Consider the following 22,687-nt stretch of genomic DNA (forward strand, 5'->3'; position numbering starts at 1 on the left):
AAAGACATCCTACTTAATACACGTTACTATTTACTGTAGGTGTTTTCTCAAACACAATACAGGGCTCATCACTGCTACATACTACCATACCAAATAGCATGTCAAAAGAGTGGCATACATTCAGCATCACCCTTGTAGCTGCACTTACAGGCCATTTTATCAGCCCCCCTCTACAGAAAGTGACCACCATAGGACTACAACTATACAGATGTTGTTTGGGTGGGGGACCATTCTCTCCCCTTGATGTAGTGGACCATGTCACCATCAGTTTAATGCTTGGTGAACAGATCCGAAGGAAGACGCCAAACAAAGAGCGATCCTAACTACCCCATGAACGATACAAAAAAGATTAACAATCCTGGCCAAATTAAGGTTACCAGGACTCAACCCTGAAGCCAGGCCTTGAAATGGTGAGTATCTGTGACCAGCCCACTCATAGGCTATATCTCAGCCTGAAATGGCAACATGGAGCCATTTTTTGGACTGACTTCCTGCCTGCAGGAATGTGATGGACTAGACTCTTGAAAACAGGGACCGACATTTATACAGATGTTGTTTGGGTGGGGAACTATTCTTTCACCTTGTTGTAGTGGAGGTACTTGTGCACGTTGGGGAACCTCAACCATGTCATGTCACCTCAATCTACCATGTCATGAGTATAATGCTTGGTGAACAGATCTGAAAGGAGAGGTCAAACAAAGTGCGATCCTAACTACCTCCATGAACAATACAAAAACAGGCTATTCTGGCCGGATTAGGGTTACCGGGACTCAACCCTGAAGCCAGGCCTCAGAGTAGGGTCTCACAGGTGGGTGTCTGCTGACCAGGTCTCTCATGTAACTTGGGGGTCCAAGGCAATGCCAGCTGCCAGCACTGATGTTACAGATTAGACTCTACGAATGGAAACTGGGACAGATATTTTAACAGTTCCTGAGACACATGTTCCAGCACACACACTTCTTCCAGGCCGGTGTCACTACTCTGCTAAGAATGATCTGAAATAATATCTCCTCAGAATTGAGCTCATGAACGAGGAGGTAGCTGACAACTGGTGTACACACTAACTGACTGTACACTTACTTGATAAAAGGCTAATGGGTGTTTAAATATATATATATATATATATATATATATATATATATATATATATATATATATATATGGGGCGCATGGTGGATTAGTGGTGGCTTAGTGGGTCGGGGGTTCGATTCCTGCCGCTGCCCTGTGTGTGTGGAGTTTGCATGTTCTCCCCGTGCTGCGGGGTTTCCTCCGGGTACTCCGGTTTCCTCCCCCAGTCCAAAGACATGCATGGTAGGCTGATTGGCATCTCCAAAGTGTCCGTAGTGTATGAATGGGTGTGTGAATGTGTATGTGATTGTGCCCTGTGATGGATTGGCACCCTGTCCAGGGTGTACCCCACCTTGTACCCGATGCTCCCTGGGATAGGCTCCAGGTTCCCCGTAACCCTGAAGGAAGGATAAGCAGTATAGAAGATGGATGGATGTATATATATATAAATAAAATATACAATAAAGCGCCTACTGCTTAGCATACTAATCCCAACACACACTGGTGTCCTGGTGTAATGCGGTGTGTATCCGAGGTGAACAGAGATCCTGAGCTACATGGATGAGATGAGAAGGGAAAAAATCTGCATTGAGGATAGGACCTCCCTGCGCGTGCAGCAAACTTTCAACCAATCAGAATGCAGTCCTCACATGCGCGAGCGAACGAGCGAGAGAGAGAGAGACTGACTGTGTGTATGTGTGTGTATGCAGGAGAGAGTGGGGAGGTTTGGCTGATAGGGACTGCTGTTGAGTTGGTATTTTGGCTTAGCTGAATGTAGAGTGAACACTTTGAGCGTCCGGTCGCTCCTCGGTTTGCTGTAACACACACACACACACACACAGAAGCTTCCCGAGCTTGACGCAGAGCCTGAGCCATGCCTCTGACCCCTGGAGAGCTTCTGTCGGGCTCCATGTTAATCCTGCTGTTGGTCGCCAGCTCCTCCGAGTGTAAGTAAACAACCGCGGCATTACACGACTCCGAGCCGGGGTTGGTGTCGGTGTTCATGTAACCTGCAGCCTGGTGCTAACGTTAAGCGTTGTGAAGGACACACAGCTCAGCTAACTTCACCTCTCAGCTTACAGACTGTTCACTCTCACGGTCTTAGTTACGACTCTGCTCGGTGTTTAATGCTCGGTGTTTCCTCTGTTTCACAGTGTCCTTGTCGCCTGAGGAAGCTAGCCAGTTTTTAAGGAGACACCGGAGAGCCAACCAGGTTTTTGAGGAAACCAAACAAGGGCATTTGGAGAGGGAGTGTGTGGAGGAGAGGTGCACCAAAGAGGAGGCGAGAGAAGTGTTTGAAAACGACCCAGAAACGGTACAACGGTTTTTCTTTTTAATGAATAACAACAATAAATAATAATAATAATAATAACAGCATTGTATATTTCTCGTCCTTGGGCGTTGATGACCTAGCACAGTTTAGAGCTGTATGAGTTAAAGCGTCGTGATAAACCACTGTGGATCTGCTAGCCGTGTAGCTTCTTCGTAGGATTCGGACTCGATCCTCAAAACGAGTCGATTCCAAAAACGAGTCGAATCGATTCCATATCGTTTTTAAACGCGCACGGATGAAGCAGGTTTAACAAAACGATTATAATAAAAGTAGGAGATGTATAGCGCATTCGAGTTCATATTCCACTGTTTATTTCACAAGATAACTTTATCTGTACTGTCTTATTTTGTGGAATCGATTGTACAACTGAATCAGAGTCGACACTTAAAATTTCCTGATTGGAACCTACTTGATATGACAGCCTTGACATGCTGTTGAACCATAGGAGATTTGATTTGTAGCAGAGGGACACATCTAGCTGTATGCATCAACTTTCCATAAGTCTGCAGAGCAATAGGTGAGGTTACCAAATGAAGAAGGCTGGAATGAGGAGCGATTTCAGACACAGAGCATGTCTCGAGCCTCATCACAACAAAGTCCTTAATATTTTCTGGTCCTCCACATTTCCCTATGCACCTAACATAGGCTCAGTATTCTGACTGTATAGGGAGTCCATCCATCCATTTTCTGTACTGCTGATCCTACACAGGATTGTAGGGAGCCTGGAGCCTATCCCAGGGAACTCGAGGGAGCACCCTGGATGGGGGTCCAGCCCACTGCAGGGCACAATCTCACACACATTCACACACTACAGACAATTTTGGAAATGCAAATCAGCATGTCTTTGGAGCGGGAAACCCGAGGAAACCCCTGAAGCACGGGGACAACATGCAAACGCCGCGCACGAAGGGCGGAGCCGGGATGCGAACCCCTAAAAAAAAAAAACGTCCTTACAGACTTACTAGTCCTAGCACGTGTGATTTATGTAAATGCACATTTCATGCCTTTACAAGTTATAAATGGCCTCTTGCATCAAGAAAGTGTGGAAGTATTTGATTGTGTAAATGATTCTCCATCACCACTATTCTGTGCTCGCTCTGAGCCAATCAACGATGTGATAGGTGTGTAATACAGGAATGTCTTCATCTCTGCTCTGTTCCTTCTGGGCTTCCTCGTGTCTGATGTACTCTTCCCGACGGCACGTGAACAATACTATACCTGCTTTCATCCTGTGTGATGCTTAGTGCTATTAGACTGGGTATAGTTGTTGGAGCTTTTTTTTTTTTGAGGGGAGAATAAAGGTGCCCAGGCAATTGAGTGTGAGTTATACACGAGGGATTAGAAATGAAATGTTATGAAATCCACCTTATTAGGTAGATTGGTTAAATAGGGTGGTGGTCAACCTTAATGCTGTGAACCGTTGTGTATGTGTGCAAGGATTAAATGCCCTGTGTGCTCATCGCTCATGGTGGAGAGATCAGTGTATTATTCTGGGTGTAGTTGTGGAATCTGTATCTGACTCAGCAGAGCTCTGACTCTGCAGCTTTCAGACTGCAGCAGCTGTACAGTTGAATCCGTTACTCGGTAACCTGCAGCTGCTGAATGAAGCACACTTCCTCATCTATCGTTATTGCCTTGTACACACACTCGCTCTGTGCGGAGAGCAGATCTGTGGACAATGGTGTCAGATTGATTGAACTCGATTGAACTGATCTCTGACTGCAGTACATGGAAAGACAAAGAAATAGATAGATCGAGTCACAGCAATGCATGTACAACCCTCGTTTCCAAAAAAAGTTGGGACGCTCTGTAAAATGTCAATAAAAACAGAATGCAATGGTTTGCAAATCTCTTAAACCCCATCTTTAATTGAACATTAAGACAGAGAAAACATATCAAATGTTGAACCTGAGAAAACTGACATGCATGCTGTGTAACTGGCTTGTAAGTACTGTTCATGAGAAACAGGAATTTTTGGTCTTTAATCAGCTGTACAAACATGATGCTTCTGAATCTGTAGGTTATAAAACAGTTGATATTTGAAATATATGTTGGGGTGTGTGTATATATATTATACTGTATGTACAGGTGCATCTCAAAAAAATTATAATATCCTGGATTTTTTTTTTCTCCATAATTTACTTCAAAAAGTGGAACTTTTTTGAGATGCACCTGTATGTACACTGATCAGCCACAACTTCAAAACCACTGACGGGTGAAGTGAGTACCATTGATTATCTCATTACAGTGGCACCTGTCAAGGGGTGGGAGATGTATATAATTAGGAAGAAAGTGACCAGTTAGTTCTCGAAGACGATGTGTTGGAGGCAGGAAAAAGGGGTAAGCGTAAGGATTTGAGTGACTTTGATAAGGGTTGAATTGTGATAGCTAGACGACTGGGTGAGAGCATCTCCAAAATGGCAGGTTTTGTGGGGTGTTGCATTGGTTCGTACTCACCAAAAGTGGTCCAAGGAAGGACAACCCGTGAACCGGCGACAGGGTCATGGGCACTCAAGGCTCATTCATGTCCATGGAGAGTGAAGGCTAGCCCGTCTGGTCCGATCCCACAGAAGAGCTACTGTAGCACAGATTGCTGAAAAAGTTAATACTGGCTATGATAGAAAGGTGTGAGAACACGCAGTGCATCACAGCTTACTGCAGACTGGTCCGAGTGCCCATGCTGACCTCCGTTCACCAGAGAACGCACCTATAATGGGCATGCGAGCATCAGAACTGGGCCATGGAGCAATGGAAGAAGGTGGCCTGGTCTGATGAATCACGTGTTCTTTTACATCATGTCGATGGCCGGGTGCGTGTGCGTCATTTACTTGGAGAAGACATGGGAAGAAGGCAAGCCGGTGAAGGAAGTGTGATGCTCTGAGCAATGTTCTGCTGGGAAACTTTGGGTCCTGGTATTCATGTGGATGTTACTTTGGCACGTATCATCTACCTAAACATTGCTGCAGATCAAGTACACCTCTTCATGGCATTGATATTCCCTAATGTCAGTGGCCTCGTTCAGCAGGATAATGCTCCCTGACACACTGCAAAAACTGTTCAGGAATGGATTTGAGGAACATGACAAAGAGTTCAAGGTGTTGACTCGGCCTCCAAATTCCTCAGAACTCGATCCGATCAAGTGTCTGTGGGATGTGCTGGACAAACAAGTCCGATCCGTAGAGGACCCACCTCGCAACTTGCAGGACTTAAAGGATCTGCTGCTAAAGTCTTGGTGCCAGATACCACCGCATACCTTCAGAGGTCTTGTGGAGTCCACTGGGAAATACCTCAGAAGAGTCCTCCCATGGAAGACAGTTGTTCAGTTTGGCCACACCCCATACCTCTGCAGTGTGTGCAGGTTGTGTGGTTTGATCAGTTCCCAGAGACACATTTTACACACTGTTGCAGGTCTGGTTCCTCACACAAACAAATGAAAAGATACTCCGTCCCAACATGTTGCGACAGGACAGCGAGATTAAACACGAGTTCAGAGCGGATTAATTGCATCACGTCTTCCTGTTCCAGTGTTGTTCAGAGTGTGGGAGTTACACCATACAATAATACATACTTACAATAGTTTCTCTAACGGGAAATATAGACCGGATTGCATTTATAGTACCCCAAACATGACTTTATGAACAGTTTCAAACAATCTAGGTATATTTTGTTTAAACGATTTTAAATATGCCTTTATAAGAACTCCTATTTGCTGTCCTTCACCATGCTGTGGATATGGAGTTTGGAAACGTCTTTGTCTTCCTGCTATCCTGAATAACTAGTTGTCATTCTGTCACAGGTCATCACAAGAGGTTTCAGTATCTAACTCTGTGAAGACTTGCATCATGTTATTCAGAGTTATTTATTTAGCACAAGCCAAACTTGTCAAAATATACCACTCCCTAATCTTTTGTAAATCATTAATGTAACGTTTCCCCTTACCATGTCAGTTCTGATCATGGGATTTCATCAGATCACAGACTGGGTACATTTATAAGACTCCATATACATATATATGTGTGTGTGTGTGTGTGTGTGTGTGTGTGTGTGTGTGTGTGTGTGTGTGTAAACCGAGAGTCTGTTTTCATGGTGTCTGATCTCCTGCTACTCTTTTTCAGGACTATTTCTACCCCAAGTATTTGGGTAAGTTCTGAAATCTTAAACAAACCTCAAACAAGAGACATTCATGCACAATATACAGTTTAATGACGTTTCTGTTGGAAGGTGATAAAACATAACTATCATTCTCCTGTGTCTTCAGGATGCCTGGATAAATTTGCAGACAAGAAGAAGGAAGACCTGGTCACCTGCGTCCACAGTGAGTGACTCCTGATTGTCTCAGTTTGTTCGTCTCACTCGCTCTCTTCTTTCTTGCTCGTATTTATAAATAGTTTAATAGGAATGCAGCGCCCTTTTTCTTCCTACTGTCTGCTGTCTGTTGCTAGAGCACTGCATTGCAGTAGTTTTGAAGGAGCAGGTAACGCATGTAGAGCGAATGTCCGTTCTGCAGCTCTGTAGTATTAGTAGTCGTGTGTGTGTGTGTGTGTGTGTGTGTGTGTTTGGTAGGTAATTGTGGGTAACTCGATGCCCTGATGTTGCTTTTGGGTTGTGTGCGCGTATGCAAGCATGTGACGTGACGTGACGTGAGCTGGTAGCACTGATGCACTCTGGAGGCTCGTCCTTCACCACGAGCTTCCGCTGAATCAGAGGCAGCAATGTGCCAGCTTACAATCCTCTGCTCCTATTGGTCGATCCAGGAGCCCTGAGTCAGTAACTGTGATGCTGTGACTCTGCAGTGTGCTCGCTCTCTTCTCTCTCTCTCTCTCTCTCTCTCTCTCTCTCTCTCTCTCTCTCTCTCTCTCTCCCCCTCTATCTCTCCCCCTCTCTCTCTTTCTCTCTCTTTCTCTGTCCTCTCGCTCTGTCCTCTCTTTCTCTCTACCTCTCCTCTTGCTCTGTCCTCTTTCTCTCCTCTCTTTCTCTCCTCTCTCTCTCTCCATTCTCTCTCTCCTCTGTCCTCTCTTTCTCTCTCTCTTCTCCATCTCTCTCCTCTCTCTCTCTCTCTCTCCTCTCTCTTCTCTATCTTTCTCCTCTCTGTCATTCTTTCTCTCTCTCCTCACTCACTCTCTATCCTCTCTGTCTCTCCTCTCCCTCTCCCCCTCTCCCCCTTTCCCCTCTCTCTCTATAACTTTAACTTTCTCTCTTGCGCTCTTTCTCAGCTCTGCCCAGACATGTCTGGACTTGGAGAGCATGGAGAGTAGTGAGACTTTGCAGTGTCAGCAGTCAGATCAGAGACTACAACTTTGTGTGAAAGGAAACTGAAAGATGATATGAAGCCTTTCATAAACTAAGCTGTGAAGAACACATTGTGCTAAGAACTGTATGCTCCTGTTTGGTGATTAAATAACTTGTGAGAATTTTAGACCCAGATTTGTGATTTGACACTGAATAACCAATCCAACATTCTCTCTCTCTCTCTCTCTCTCTCTCTCTCTCTCTCTCTCTCTCTCTCTCTCTCTCTGTTTTGTTCGCCTCTCAGACATTCCAGACCAGTGCTCCCCCAATCCTTGTCATCACATAGGGACAGTACGCTGTGAGGACAAAAAGGGCGAATTCCAGTGCCACTGCTTCACAGGGTGGACTGGCCTCAAGTGTGAGAATGGTAAGACTCCTCAGTCATCAATTGTAAGTACATACAGCAGCGTTCAGCATGAAATGACACCTGCCACCGGACATTTTACTGAAGGACATCGCTAATTTTATTTCTCATGTCCATTTTTTAATATGTCGAATCCCTTTAGAGAATTGTCTATTATTAGATGCAGGTGGATTGGGAGGGGGCCTGCTCTGTCCTCTTCTGCCTCTCTGACTTGGCATGACTGAGCATATTTCCTCTAGTCCTCTAAGATGAGTCTCCAGGCTCCCTACAAGTCCCACTTGCCCCTTCTCCTTGTGCGCAAGTCGTCAGAGTGACCATGATCTTTGAAGTTCAAGCTGTAATAATGAAAAAAAAAAATGTATGTGCTCATTTGAATGGTGCCTTTCTCACACTCGAGCATGCTGCATACTATTTGTAAAAAAATCAAAGGGTAAGAATGAAATAAGCAGAAGGAAAGGTCATGTATGTAGGTCATGAAAAATGTATGCCTTCAGCTGAGACTTAAAATAGTTCTTAGTGAAACAGTAACACTGTGTGTCAGAAAGCTCATCATGGCTGCACTGTTCTGTGAAAGGTTCCTGTTCCATGTTGTTCAATCTGTTGTGCCGTTAAATCAGGACTAGGACGTACCAAACTACACTGATAACAATAACCCAGAGTTCCTGTGTGCTCTGTATGTAATAAATATGCAGCTCTTGTATGCTGTTTGATTTCGATGAACCATTCGGCTCTGCAGTGGAATATTGTGATATAGGGCTGGATAATATGTCAAGATATATATACATACATACATACATACAGTGCCTTCCACTAATATTGGCACCCTTTGTAAATATGAAAATTGTCTTTATTCTTTAAACTTTTGATCTTTTGTTTAAAAAAAAATTCACAAAAATATTCTGCTCTCAAGAATATCAAATGAATATCAAACGATTGCAAACACAACAGGTTTATAAAAAATATATATCTTTTTAAATATACATGTGCATCTCAAAAAATTTGAATATCTTGTTAATTTCTTTCTGTAATTTAATGCAAAAAGTGGAACTTTCATATATTATAGATTCATTACACATGAAGTGAAATATTTCAAGCCTTTTTTTGTTTAAATCTCGATGATTACGGCTTACAGCTCGTGGAAATCAAAAATCCAGTATCTCCAAATATTAGAATAAAGAATTTATAATACAGAAATGTCGACCTTCTGAAAAGTATGTTAATTTATGCACTGATACTTCTGGTCAGGATTTAATCCTTTTGCATGAATTACTGCATCAATGCGGCGTGGCATGGAGGCAATCAGCCTGTGGCAACAATTATTGGTAGGTGTGCAACAGTTATTGGCACACACTAGTCAATATTTTAGTCGATACTTTGTGCTACCTCCCTTTACCAAGATAACAGCTCTGAGTCTTCTCCTATAATGCCTGATGAGGTTGGAGAATACATGGCAAGGGTTTCTGAGACCATTCCTCCATACAGAATCTCTCCAGATCCTTCAAATTTTGAGGTCCACACTGGGGGACTCTCCTTCAGTTCACCCCACAGGGTTTCTATGGGTTTTAAATCAGGGGACTGGGATGGTCATGACAGGAGCTTGATTTTGTGGTCAGTAAACCATTTTCGTGTTGATTTTGATGTGTAATTTGGATCATTGTCCTGCTGTAAGATCCAACCACGGCCCATTTTAAGCTTTCTGGCAGAGACAGTCAGGTTTTCATTTAATATCTGTTGATATTTGAGTCCATGATGCCATGTATCCTAACAAAATGTCCAGGTCCTCTGGCAGAAGAACAGCCCCAAAACATTAAAGAGTCACCACCATATTTAACCGTGGGCATGAGGTACTTTTCCATATGGCTACCTCTCTGTGTGTGACAAAACCACCTCTGGTGTTTATTACCAAAAAGCTCTATTTCGGTTTCATCTGACCATAGAACCCGATCCCATTTGAAGTTCCAGTAGTGTCTGGTAACCTGAAGACGCTCGAGTTTGTTTTTGGATGAGAGTAGAGGCTTTTTTCTTGAAACCCTTCCAAACAGCTTGTGGTGATGTCGGTGACTTCAGATTGTAGTTTTGGAGACTTTCTGACCCCAAGACACATCTAACTTCTGCAGTTCTCCAGCTGTGATCCTTGGAGATTTTTTATCCACTCGAACCGTCCTCTTCAGTGTGTGTTGAGACGATATAGACACACGTCCAATTCCAGGTCGATTCATAACATTTCCAGTTGACTGGAACGTCTTAATTATTGCCCTGATGGTGGAAATGGGCGTTTTCAATGCTTGTGTTATTTTCTTATAGACACTTCCCATTTTGTGAAGCTCAACAACCTCTTGCCGCACATCACAGCTATATTCCTTGTTAATACCCATTTTTATGAACTAAGGGAATTTGGCCTGTGTGTTACCTCATATTTATACCCCTGTGAAACAGGAAGTCATGGTTGAGCAATTTCCTGTTTCTGGTCACCCAGGTGTACTAAAATAAATGTAAAATATCAATGGGAATGTACTTCAAATATATTTTTCTCATATGAATTCATAGGGATGCCAATAATTGTTGCACACCTATATTTAACAAAGATTTTTTTTATAAACCCGTGTTGTGTTTGCAATTGTTTGATATCCATGAGAGCAGAGTATTTTTGTGAATTTATTTTAAACAAAAGACCAAAAGAACAATAAAGACAGTTTTTCACAGCCTTCTTTGCTCATATTTATCAAGGGTGCCAATATTAGTGTAGGGAACTGTATCTGGTCACGACACACTTTTCTGAGATGATCTGCAACTCTGGCCAACCACTTAGTTACTCACACTTGTTGAGTGGATGTCAATTAGTCACGTAGTCTTTCTTCAGTACCCTCCTTCCTGTCTGAAGTACACTGTATGGTTAAAAGTGTGTGGTTATCTGACCATCACACCAATGTGCTCATTGAACATCCCTTTCCAAAGTCATGGTAATTACTATGGAGTTGAATTCACCCCATAACAGCCTCCACTTTCTAGGAAGGCTTTCCACTAGATTTTGGAGCGTAGCTGTGGGGATTTCTGTCCATTCAGCCACAAAGAGCATTAGTGAGCTCAGACACTTATGTGGGGCGAAGAGGACTGAGGTGCAGTCAGCATTCCAGTTGCTCACAAAAGTGAGGGCTCTGTGTGGGCCACTTGAGTTCTTCCACTCCAATCTTGGCAAACCGTGTCTTCATGGAGCTCACCTTCTCAGCTCACTGCACAGGGGCATTGTCATGCTGGAACAGGTTTGGCCCTCTTATTTCCAGTGAAGGGAAGACACTTATATGGGTGTGATGGTCATGGTGATGGTGTCCACAAATGTTTGGCCATAGTGTATATATTAAGGGTATTTGAGGCATACAAATTAGTAACAAGAAGGACTAGACTTGTTGCCGGTGGAGGCATCCCCAATGACACAGTTATACCAGTGCATTAGTCATTTATTCTGAAATGCATCCGGTTATTGGCTGGATTCTTCTTGTGTAGCACTGGGTTTTCCCCTCATTATTAAATCACTTATGCATGTAAAGCTACTAGGTAATTTTGTTAACTATCAGGTTATTTTGCACATGCAAACATATTCATAGTCTCACACAGCAGCTCTGAGTCAGCTGTAGAAAAGAAGAGAGTGAACAGATTACCTGCAGTGCACATATCCACTATGAGTCATTCACCTACCAGTGTGGAATGACAAGTAGATGAAAACAGGAGGGGGAAAAACTAGCTGGAGCTCAGCTGTGGAAAAGCCCGTCACTGCTGCAGTCATTTACGTCTTACAGTGGCATTAAAATCACCCTAGGAAGTTACTTTCTGCAGTTTGTGAGAGGAAAATGTGAGATGTTTTGCACCTCAATACTGAGCTACTGTGTCGTTTGAGTTGTTTTAGTCCAGCCCATTCAGTTGGTCCATGGTCCCGCCAGTGTTTTTGTCATCGACTCATTTTGGTTCATTGTCTCCTCCTCTGATTGGCAGATGTAAATGAATGCAGTAAAGATAATGGGAACTGTGATCACGAGTGCAGTAATTCGGTGGGAAGTTACCACTGTTCCTGTCACCATGGTTACAGGCTGTCCGGCCACCACCGCTGTCAGGGTAAGTCAGATTTCGTGAGTGTGAGATTTTTTTTATTTTTTTTTAAATGTATAACTTCTGGATTCTGATTGATCAGAAGGCGCTGATTAATTTGATCTAACAGCAGTTGCACATTAACAGGTTTTTGATTGTTTTTTTTTAAATAAGTTTGACTGGGGTTCACAAACGTTTCATTAAATTTGTACGTGTGACTGAAATATACAAGCGATTTAAACTTGACGGCGTATAAATGTGCGGTAACTCCTCACAAATGATATGATTTGAAGCCGATCAATCAAGGTTTACATTAGTTAGTCTTCTCATGCGTAAATCTACGCACAGCTAGAAGCATGAATATGATACCTATTCACGAGTTTATTCACGAATAACAAATTTCTTGCGTAAATGCTCCTATGTTACGTGAATAAACACGACCTTACTTATACTTGTATATCTGATGGTGAATGTAAATTATAGATCATTTTCTCCTCCTTCCGTTCCAGACGTGGACGAGTGCACAGGCGTTCCTGGTGTGTGTGGCACTGCGCAGTGCAGGAACCTGATAGGGTCCTACGAGTGCCTCTGTGACGTTGGCTACGTCTATAATAATGAGACCAAGACCTGCGAGGGTGCGTCAGATTTCTGTTGGCGTATTCATGCATTCTGTGTAAAGATACATTTAAAAACGTTACATCCCTATCAGAGAAAATCCATAGATGATGTAAACGAAGTCTCTACAGACCCTGGCAGTTACTGACACGCATGAGCATCAGATATCACATGTTATGACATGCCAAACTAACCCACGAGGGCACCATCTTCCAGGAAACACGCTGTAATAACAAGTGATTAGAATCCAGGTTATTTTTGCTGGCACCGGTCTAGAAGAACGTATTATGACTGAATGTCTTATTCATCATTTCAACACTCTTGTAAACCAAACATGGTCATGATGCATGTACCCTGATAATGTGTACTGATCTTAATGTTCTTATAATGTTCACACTGCATTTTTTGCTTTTAGCTTATTATATATAACGGAAAGCCAGGCCATCAAAGTGAATATTTCAGACAGCAGACATTTTTGTTTCACTTGTACACACATACTGCCAACTTGTTGTTGCTGTCTGGAGAGAAGTGACTTACTCTGTTTGCTTCCTGTTTGGTAGACGTGGATGAATGTGAGTCACCTGTGTGTGAGGAGCAGTGTGTCAACACGCCCGGGAGTTTCCGTTGCTACTGTGACGGAAGACAGGCCAGGAAGCTCGGGCATGACCTGAGTAGCTGTGAGGTAATGAATAGGTTTGATTCACAATTTCTTTGACTGCTGTGCAGGTTTTACTCGTATATGAAGTAATACCTACATAATAATGACTACAGGATCCATTAAGAAAAATATAACGCCATGACTGTTGAGTGATTGACATCTGCATAATTGAATACATGTACTCTCTCACTTGACTGCTCTGTATGCTTACTCTTTTACATGTGCACCCTTTAGCATATCGAGCCTTGTCTGGAATTGAACATGAATAGAAACGCTCGCTCTCTGTACCTGGGCCGCATGTTCAGTGGAGTTCCTGTGGTCAAGCTACGCTTCAGACGCCTAGTTCAGACTGGGTGAGCTGGCACAGATAACCTTTTTTTTTATACTGTGTTAGCAGATTTATAATGATCATCTTGTGAGATTAAGACATTGTTTGATTAAAGTTGGGATGTCAGCCTTTGGCACTTTAATAACCAGGTCACAAACTAACAATGTAGCCAGAACAATACACTGCTGTGAAAAAGTATTTCTTCTTTTTTTGTGTATGTTTCAAAACAAAATGCATAAAACATAAAACAAAGGCAACCTGAGTAAACACACAATACTGTTTTTATTATTTTTTTATTTTATTGACACAAAAAAAGTTGTCCAACACCTATCACCCATGTGAAAAATTAGTTGCCCTTAAACTTACTTAAAATTTGGTAGCAGCAATAACTGCAACCAAACGCTTTCAATAACCGGAGATCAGTCTTTCACTTACTTCTAGGACTCGGACTTACTCCTATGCTTTGGATCGTTGTCTTGCTGCACAATCCAGTTGAAGACCAGACGTTCTCCTTTAGGATTCTCTGGTAGAGAGCAGAATTCATGTTTCCCTCAATTATTGCAAGTTGCTGAGGCCCTGAAGCAGCAAGGCATCCCCACACCATCACACTTCCACCACCATGCTTGACCGTAGCTATGATGTTGTTTTTGTGGAATTCTGTGTTTGGTTTACGGCAGATGTAACGGGACTCCTGTCTTCCAAACAGTTCACTTTCAACTCATCAGTCCACAGAACATTCTCCCAAAAGGTTTGAGGATCATCCAGGTGTGTTTTGATAAAATTCAGATGAGTCTTAATGTTCTTCTGGGTCAGCAGTGGTTTTCACCGCACCACTCTTCCATGGATGCCATTTTTGCCCAGTGTCTTTCTGATAGTGGAGTCATGAACAGTGACCTTTATTGATGTACGAGAGGCCTGTAGATCCTTCGATGTTGTTCTTGGCTCTTTTGGGACTTGCTGGATGAGTCGTTGCTGTGCTCTTGGAGGAATTTTGGAAGGTCGGCCACTTCTGGGAGGGTTCACTACTGTGCTGAGTTTTTTCCATTTGGAGATAAAGACTCTCTCTGTGGATCTTTGGAGTCCCAGACACTTTGAAATACATCAGTCTGGAAAGGTTTACAATCAATCACAGCAATCACCTTCATCATCATCATTTCTGGAATTTCTTTCAACTTTGGCACTGTGTGTTACTGAGTAAGACCTTTTACCCAACTTCATGCTGTTGTAAAAGTTCTGTTTAAGTGTTGATGTGATTGAACAGGGTTTGCAGTAATCAGGCCTGGTTGTGTCTAGTCCAGCTGAACCCCATTGTGAATGCAGCTTCATAGATTTGGGGAATTAGTAACTACAGGGGCAAATACATTTTCACACAGCACCAGTTGGTATTGGATAACTTTTTTGCTTCAATAAATAACATTATCATTTAAAAATTGTATTTTGTGTTTACTCAGGTTACCTTTGTTTTTATCTTCGATTTTGTTTTGATTTCTGAAACAATTTCATATGAGAGATACACAAACAGAAGAAATACTTTTTCCTTTTGATCTGTTATTACACTAGTTTGCCTACTTATTTAGTATTCACTCGCTGTTCCCACCCAGCTTCACAGCAGAGTTTGACCTGAGGACATATGACTCTGAAGGAGTTATCTTCTTCGCTGGTGGTCACTTAAACAGCTCCTGGATCGTACTGGCAATCCACAATGGGAAACTGGAGCTGCAGCTGAAATACGGAGCTGTGAGCCGGGTGACCAGCAGCGGCCCTTTGGTTAATGATGGGCAGTGGCACAAGGTGAGCAAACACTGAGGGCTCTGTCGGTCTTTTCTGAGTAAGCCATGAGGTATATTAATGTTTATAGGCCGACCGATAGTGGATTTTTCCGATACCGATAACTGAGTAGGGCAGTACCTGCCGAAAACCGATTAATCAATCTGTAGTTTTTAAAATTGATACTGAATGAGAACATAACACTCAAAGTAAAGTATTGCTGAATTTTATTAGCACTGACTATACCAAGAAAATTTACTGTACTTTTTAAAAAATTAAATACATATTAAAGTATATAAAAGATATCTATCCAAACTGAACCAAAAAGTAACACTCCAAATAAAAATTAAGACATCCAAAATTAATCAAAAACACTTCAAATAACACAACAAAATTAGTCAGTGATTAGTCAGTTATTTCGCCTCTAGAGACCGCTCTCATAACAGATGCAACCGGGGAAAACTATCGATGTGGATTTTTGACAATAGCCGATAGTTCCAGCATTCGGTCATCTGTGCCAATTAATCAGCAAGACCCATCACTCGGTCGACCTCTAATAAGGAAACGTCTTTTATGGGATATATGCAAACCTCAATACTAGCCATGTTTTCCTTCAGTACGTTTTAATCCTATGGGAAGTGTATATCATCAATAGGACGTGGCTATACTATGATTTACATCAACCATTCTGCACTTTGTACTTTGTGCTCAAAACACTTAGATGCTTAATGTTGCTCAAATTTGACTCTCTCCAACTGGCTGCCAGATCTCAGTCGAAGAACAGGGCCGAAGCCTTGTGATAAAGATTGACAGGGAGGCAGTGATGAAGATTGCAGTGAACGGAGATCTTTTTACTCTGAAGAAAGGCATACATGAGCTCAACCTAACTGTGGGAGGAGTTCCCTTCAAAGAGGATGGACTGCTTAATAAGGTAAGGGTGAAGTTAGGCAGTTATTCTTCTCTTAATCTGTTCGTTCTGTTTTGGTTTTGCTATTTCTCAGTGGACATATTTCACATGGATGTGCTATTATGATTTACATGAAATTATTTTCAGACAACTTTGAAAAAGGCACAAAGGCTCAACCCATCTGCTAACTTCAGTAATACACTTTCCCCTTCAGCACATCCTTCTGCCTGAGTGATTTGCCTTAACAGTTCAATCAGATGTTATTACAGTTTCAAGGTGGCTTGTTTCACTTTCTTGGCGTGCAAACCTGCCAGCAAGCAGGTCGCATCTTATAATCTAGATATTAATATATGGAATGGCAGTCACTGACAACCCTCCAGTGAACAGCTCAATAAATACGAAAAACATCGGAAGACATGATGCAAAAGGATGAAAGATATGCTTGTTTAAAAGATTAGGTTCTGGTACTGGGAACAGCAGTATGAGCCTTTGTGTGCAACAGCGTACAAAGACATCCTTTACAGTTGTGCACTTCTAACTTAGTGGCCATATAGTGTACCATGACCTGACTAATTTTTTCCTCTCTCACTGGAAACATTCCTACCTGTTTCCTGTTTCAAGGCTCAGTTCTTGGTCTACTTTTTCTCCCTTCTATACCCATTCTCTTGTCAAAGTATCATTCTCCTACCACAGTTATGCTGATGACGCGTGACTCATACTTTTCCTTTACTTTCTAAAGCTAAAACTAGTAAGACTGATCTCGTCATTTCCTTTGAGAACTCCCTGGTCCACTGTGCCTGCAAATGCATGACACTTGTGTGGTGTTGGATACATGAAACTTCATTGTACTTCATACTTGGTCTGACAGGTTTAGGACAAATCAACAGTTTTGCTTCAGGTTGTCCACTCAGTTGCATGCTCGGAGCTCTCTCGTGTTGGAACATGACTACTGCAACCCGCTACAAGCTGATCTTCATGAATGGTCTTCGTGGTAGAATGAACTTCCCTTGGCTGCCTAAACAACAGAGTCTCTTGCTTTCTATAATCTTTTTGATAAGCACATATGAACACTGCACATGCAAAAACAAAGCTGTGTTATAGTGTACTGTACGTCGTATATCAGCACTGACATACAAGTACAGTACATTAAGTGCAGTGCCTTCGACAGCAAAGCACTTTAGTAAGTCAATCTGAGCCGGAGCATTTATCATATACCTCTACACCTCCCACACCCAGGAGGACAGCATCACTACCACCCCCTCCCCATATGTGGAGGATGCCATCATCGACCTGCTTCACAGAGCTTACACACACCTGGAGAGGCCACAAAGCACTGTGAGGGTCATGTTCTTTGGCTTCTTAAGTGCTTTTAACATGGTCCAGCCACTCCACATGGCTGAAAAGCTCTCTGTGATGCAGGTGGACCAGGACCTTGTGGCCTGGATCACTGATGTATGTCAGGCTGCAAGGCAGCTTGTGAGTTGTGATGAGCAGCAACACTGGTGCACCGCAGGAAACTGTACTGTTTCTGTTCTTGTTCACCCTCTACACCTCAGACTTCTGCTTCGATTCGGGAACGTGACACATGTAGAAGTTCTCGGATGACCCCTCCATTGTTGGTTGTATCACAGATGATGAGGAGTACAGAGACCTTATCAAAAGCTTCATAGGATGATATGACGACAATGTGACTTTCAGCTCAACATCGGGAAAACCAAGGAGCTGGTGGTGGACTTTCAGCGTAGCAAGAGGCCCCCCACCCCGGTCACCAGAAGGGGAGAGGGAGTGGAGATGGTGGACTTCCTAGGGGTGGAACTCAACAACAAACTGGACTGGTTAGACAACACTGAGGCCCTCTACAGGAAAGGGCAGAGAAGGGTGTTCTTTCTGAGGAGGCTCGTGTCCTTTAATCTGTGCACTAGGCTTCTATGGATGTTTTACCAGTCTGTGGTGGCCAGTGTTATCTTCTTTGCTGTGGTGTGCTGGGGAGGTGGCATTGGGACTTGTGGAGCTAACAAACTGAGCAAGTTTGTGAGGAAGGACAGCCCTGTGGTGGGGATGAACTGGACCCAGTGTGGGGATAGTGACTAAGACGAGGATGAGAAGGAAGCTGAAAGCTATCATGGACAATCTTCTCATCCTCTGTATGCTAGGCTCAGGAGGCTCGTTCAGCCACAGATTCATCCAGCCACGTGCCTCAAAAGGTCTGGAGGGCTCTTTCATGCCATCAGACTCTACAATGCCACAATACCCAGTACCTCCTACTCCACTGAGTCTCACAAACATGCACTCAACAGTTAATTGCCATTCCACAGATATTGCATGTGTGTATACATACAGAACTCCAGCATATGTACATACACACCAATCTATTATTTCTATTGCGTCTATTATTTCTATTGTGTATGTATTTATAGAATTCTTTTCTTCGTTACTCCTCCTACTGTGCTGCTGTGTGAACTGAATTCCCCCCACCGGGGATCAATAAAGGTACATCTTATCTTGTACTATAATTGTATAGGTTACACCCAGTTGTCATTAGACTGTCAGCAGAATTTGTTTAAAAAAAATAAATAAAAGCCTATTCCCTGACCCTGTTTCCAATCCCCTTAAACTTAAGACATTAAAAAAAAGAAATTCAGACACATTCAATGTTAGCAAGGAACAGGTGCACGCTTGGCCTAACTCGTTTTTCAGCCCATTGCCACTGATGCTCCATGCCCCTGTGAATTCCACTTACTGCAAGCTCAGCAGTGTTTGGTTTACAACAGTCATAGGCATCATCAAAAGCACCCTCTCTGTTTCTTCACTTTTTGCAAGTCCTATTGGAAAAGCAGTATGTAAAAGGATTTCAAACTGCAGAATAAAGGGTAGATGCTTTTTTTTTTTTGCTCCACCAGGAGGCAGCTTCGTCTCATCAGTGGGCAGGGGAAAAGTCATGTGGAGTGGTGGCCTGGATGCTGTCAATGACTCACAAAATGTCTTAATTTGCAGTTTGAGTTGCCATCAGAGTTCAAATGAGGATAGGTTTCTGAGTACACTGGTGTGTTCATATAAATTAACACCATACTGGATGAATAGGCACAGCTCACTGAGCAGTTGTTTGAATGCTTTGCCAAACCATTGATACGGTGCTCTGTTTACGGAAATTGATTACTGCATGAGGATCACGGCTCCAAAGGCCATATGATTTCAATTATAAATTTTTTCACAGGACACTGTGTAAAGGGCACCACCAGTGGGGATTAATGCAATGTTGTTGGGTTTTTGGTTTTGTGTTTTGTTTTTTTTTGGTATTTTTTCCAAGAAGCTGTGCCATTATATATTTTCCCACAGTCCTATTTGATTAATTGGATGAGAGGACATTTCAGAGCATTACATTACCATTTTTTGTACCAAAACCTATTTGTTTGGGGAAAATACCATTCCGGTAGAAATGAACACGGTCATGCATGTAACACGGCTCCTCTTGTGGTTCTAAAACCAAACATTTGGCTGGCCACACATGACGGGTTAATTTAGCTCGTCCCTTCATGACATTGGCTCGGTGTATGTGTGTTTGTTGTACTTCAGTTGAACCCACGTCTAGACGGTTGTATGAAAGAGTGGCACTGGTTGACCGATGAAGACGCGTCCATCCAGGAGACCATTCGACATAACGAACGCATGCAGTGCTACTCCACTGAGGATCACAGCTCCTTTTTCCCAGGCCATGGGTTCGCCTACTTCAATCACAGCCATGGTGTGTTCAGTGTTTGCAGATTTTTACATTCACGTTAAGTATATTAATTATCTTGCATACAGGCACGTTTGTGTTAGTTATTATTAGTTGATTCTAATAGACGCACATTTGTGCTTGTGAGGTAAGGAAGTGGGAGACACCTGTCGTTGAACTCGTTATCTCACACAGGTGATACGCAGGTGCTCAGTGTGCAGCTGACCATACGGCCTGCCTCGACAGTGGGAGTTCTGTTTGCACTCGTTCGACAGGATACTGTGCCTCTTTCCATCTCCTTTTCCGACTACCATTCTGGAACGAAGCAGTGGGCAGAGGTCAGTACGTTTAGCGACACTTATTTAGTCAAACAGTTCTACACCTAGTGTATATACAGTCTGCTAACGGTTAATGTCATCCATGAGCATTTGAAGTTTTGTAATGCTTTATTCGAATTCATCACCATTGGGCATTCATAACACATTTCTAAGCATTTTATAAATCTTTCAGAAAGGAATGCTGGAGGATTTGTGTATATCAAAAGGTGACTTTACTTATGTAGCATGACACTGAAGTGCTTGAACAGTTTCTGCTTAATGCTTACTTTAAGAATTTTACTCCTTTTTTTCACGTCATTCTACATAAAGCGTCTAATGTTGCTTTACTGATTTTGTCGTAAAGCTTTGTAAGTATTGCAGCAGTGCTTATGAATGTGTTATGAAGGTCTGATGTTTCCAAAGTTGACTACCAGGACAGCTACAAGATCAGGTTGAGTCAGAAAGATGGGAGTTATTTTCATCCTGTACCTGGGTCTTAAGGTAAATCCAGAGTACAGTTGATGCAGCAGGGTGTATTCTAGCCTAACATCACCAACCAGATGAATGCAGTTTCAAACGAAGCATTTAGGTTTCTTTGTGTATTCCTTAACAGTATATAGTAGTGTCCTTCGGCAACGTTATCGTGGCCAGTGCTGCAGTCCACCTGTGTGACTGGAAGACGCACACCGTGAACGTGACTGTGGCAGGAAACAGCACCACGCTGGAGGTGGATGGGAAGCTGGGCCTCACTGAATCCGTGGAGGGTTTGGAACCTCTGGACCTCTCGTACTCGTATAGCACATTTATTGGAGGCATTCCAGGTGAGAAAATACAAAGAAATCTGGGGGTCAGTGGTACACTTTTGCAATACAGTCACCCTGTTAAGTAGATTCGCATGAACTGTACCGAGAACTCACTCTGACTCCCTTCTGCAGATGTTTCTCTGGTGTCTACGCCGGTGTCTGCTTTCTACACGGGCTGCATGGACGTTCGAGTCAACGGCCGTCCGTTAGACATGGATGAGGCCCAACACAAGCACAACGATGTCCGCTCTCACGCCTGCCCTCTAGTGGGGCCTCACCAGTGAAAAACAAAAGGTTAGCTGGACCAATCGGAGAACCTGCCAGGGCAACATCGCTCGGCCCTAGCTTAAGCTTAGCCCTGCAACCAAATGCCTTTAAAAAAAAGAGAACGTTTGAGTAAAATTGAATTTTAGTTCAAGAGTAAACTTAATTTGTCTCTTTAGGACTGGCTGATAACGGCCTTACCGAGCCAAATCATCTACATTGTGCAACAAAAAAAAACACCCCATACACTCCTCCAGGTAAAACACACACTTACATTTCAATCCTGAGTTTTATTCTGACAGATTCATTGCATACTCATGCCTCCAATAGTACATAATGAATACACAATCACAGGCACTGTAACTTGTATAATTTATATTCTACTCGTTGAGAAATGGGAGGTGTACACTTATATTAGACATCTGAAAAAGCACTGCGCCACAACACAAGCTACTGAGAGAGAGAGAGAGAGAGAGAGCTGTACCATAGTGTATATGTAAATACGTGACTGTACAATGCTTTTTAAACAAAAGACGGATATTCTGCTACCTTTATTTCTAGGATAAAAGGCCTTCATATGTCACCAAAGGCTGAGTAGGTGCTCAAAGTCAGAATTGTTTTATAATTGTTTTGTCATTCCTTATATGTTTAAGTATTTGTTTTTTTTAATCAACTGTATTGTATTTGATTTTTTTGGTGTGTTTTGTTTTTGTAATTCTCTTATGTTAGTCCTTGGTGCACTTAGTACTGAGGAAATCTTCAGTCTCCTCTGTCTGACTGGAGGCTGAGTGCTGTTAACACAAAAATAAAGGTGGTTGTAATAAGACTGTGCTCTATCGTGCATAGAGCAGCAAATCATTCTTTGGTCTGGATATTCTGTAGTGCAAGATGGTAATACTGGGTCAAACTTATCCTTCGATTTATTTCCTGCAGTCTCGCAAATGGACTTCTCAAAGAAATAAAATTTTGTAGGCCTAATGCTAATTGTTCATATTTTGCAGAACATAGTAAATGTGAGAACTCGTCAGAGTACTTCATCTTCAGCTTTAATTTGGGGGTGTTATTGAGTAACTGCTCTTGTACAAGAATATGTAACCAGGTCTTAACAGCTATAACTACTAGGGACAGTGAGACTCACCTGAATACCTTTGAACAAAGTTATGGTGCTGTGAAAAAGTA

The 22,687-nt window shown here is 42.6% G+C and overlaps 1 protein-coding gene across 2 annotated transcripts; it reads left to right on the forward strand.

The window, feature by feature from the left end:
• Positions 1 to 1,738: 1,738 nt before the first annotated feature.
• Positions 1,739 to 22,193, forward strand: gas6 (growth arrest-specific 6). Of its 2 annotated transcripts, XM_053615429.1 has the most exons (16): positions 1,739 to 2,015; positions 2,223 to 2,383; positions 6,517 to 6,541; positions 6,660 to 6,716; positions 7,935 to 8,057; positions 12,042 to 12,161; positions 12,644 to 12,769; positions 13,310 to 13,431; positions 13,642 to 13,760; positions 15,337 to 15,526; positions 16,269 to 16,433; positions 19,983 to 20,151; positions 20,320 to 20,462; positions 21,055 to 21,262; positions 21,377 to 21,538; positions 21,688 to 22,193. In XM_053615429.1, the coding sequence occupies exons 1-15, from the start codon at positions 1,943 to 1,945 to the stop codon at positions 21,526 to 21,528; spliced, it is 1,953 nt and encodes a 650-aa protein (XP_053471404.1). In that variant the 5' UTR covers positions 1,739 to 1,942; the 3' UTR covers positions 21,529 to 21,538; positions 21,688 to 22,193. The 2 variants fall into 2 exon arrangements, with proteins under 2 accessions (XP_053471404.1, XP_053471403.1); XM_053615428.1 differs by having other exon boundaries at positions 21,377 to 22,193.
• The last annotated feature ends 494 nt before the right edge of the window (positions 22,194 to 22,687 follow it).

The sequence above is a fragment of the Ictalurus furcatus genome, chromosome 26, assembly GCF_023375685.1.
Source record: "Ictalurus furcatus strain D&B chromosome 26, Billie_1.0, whole genome shotgun sequence".
In the NCBI taxonomy this organism is placed as follows: Eukaryota; Metazoa; Chordata; class Actinopteri; order Siluriformes; family Ictaluridae; genus Ictalurus; species Ictalurus furcatus.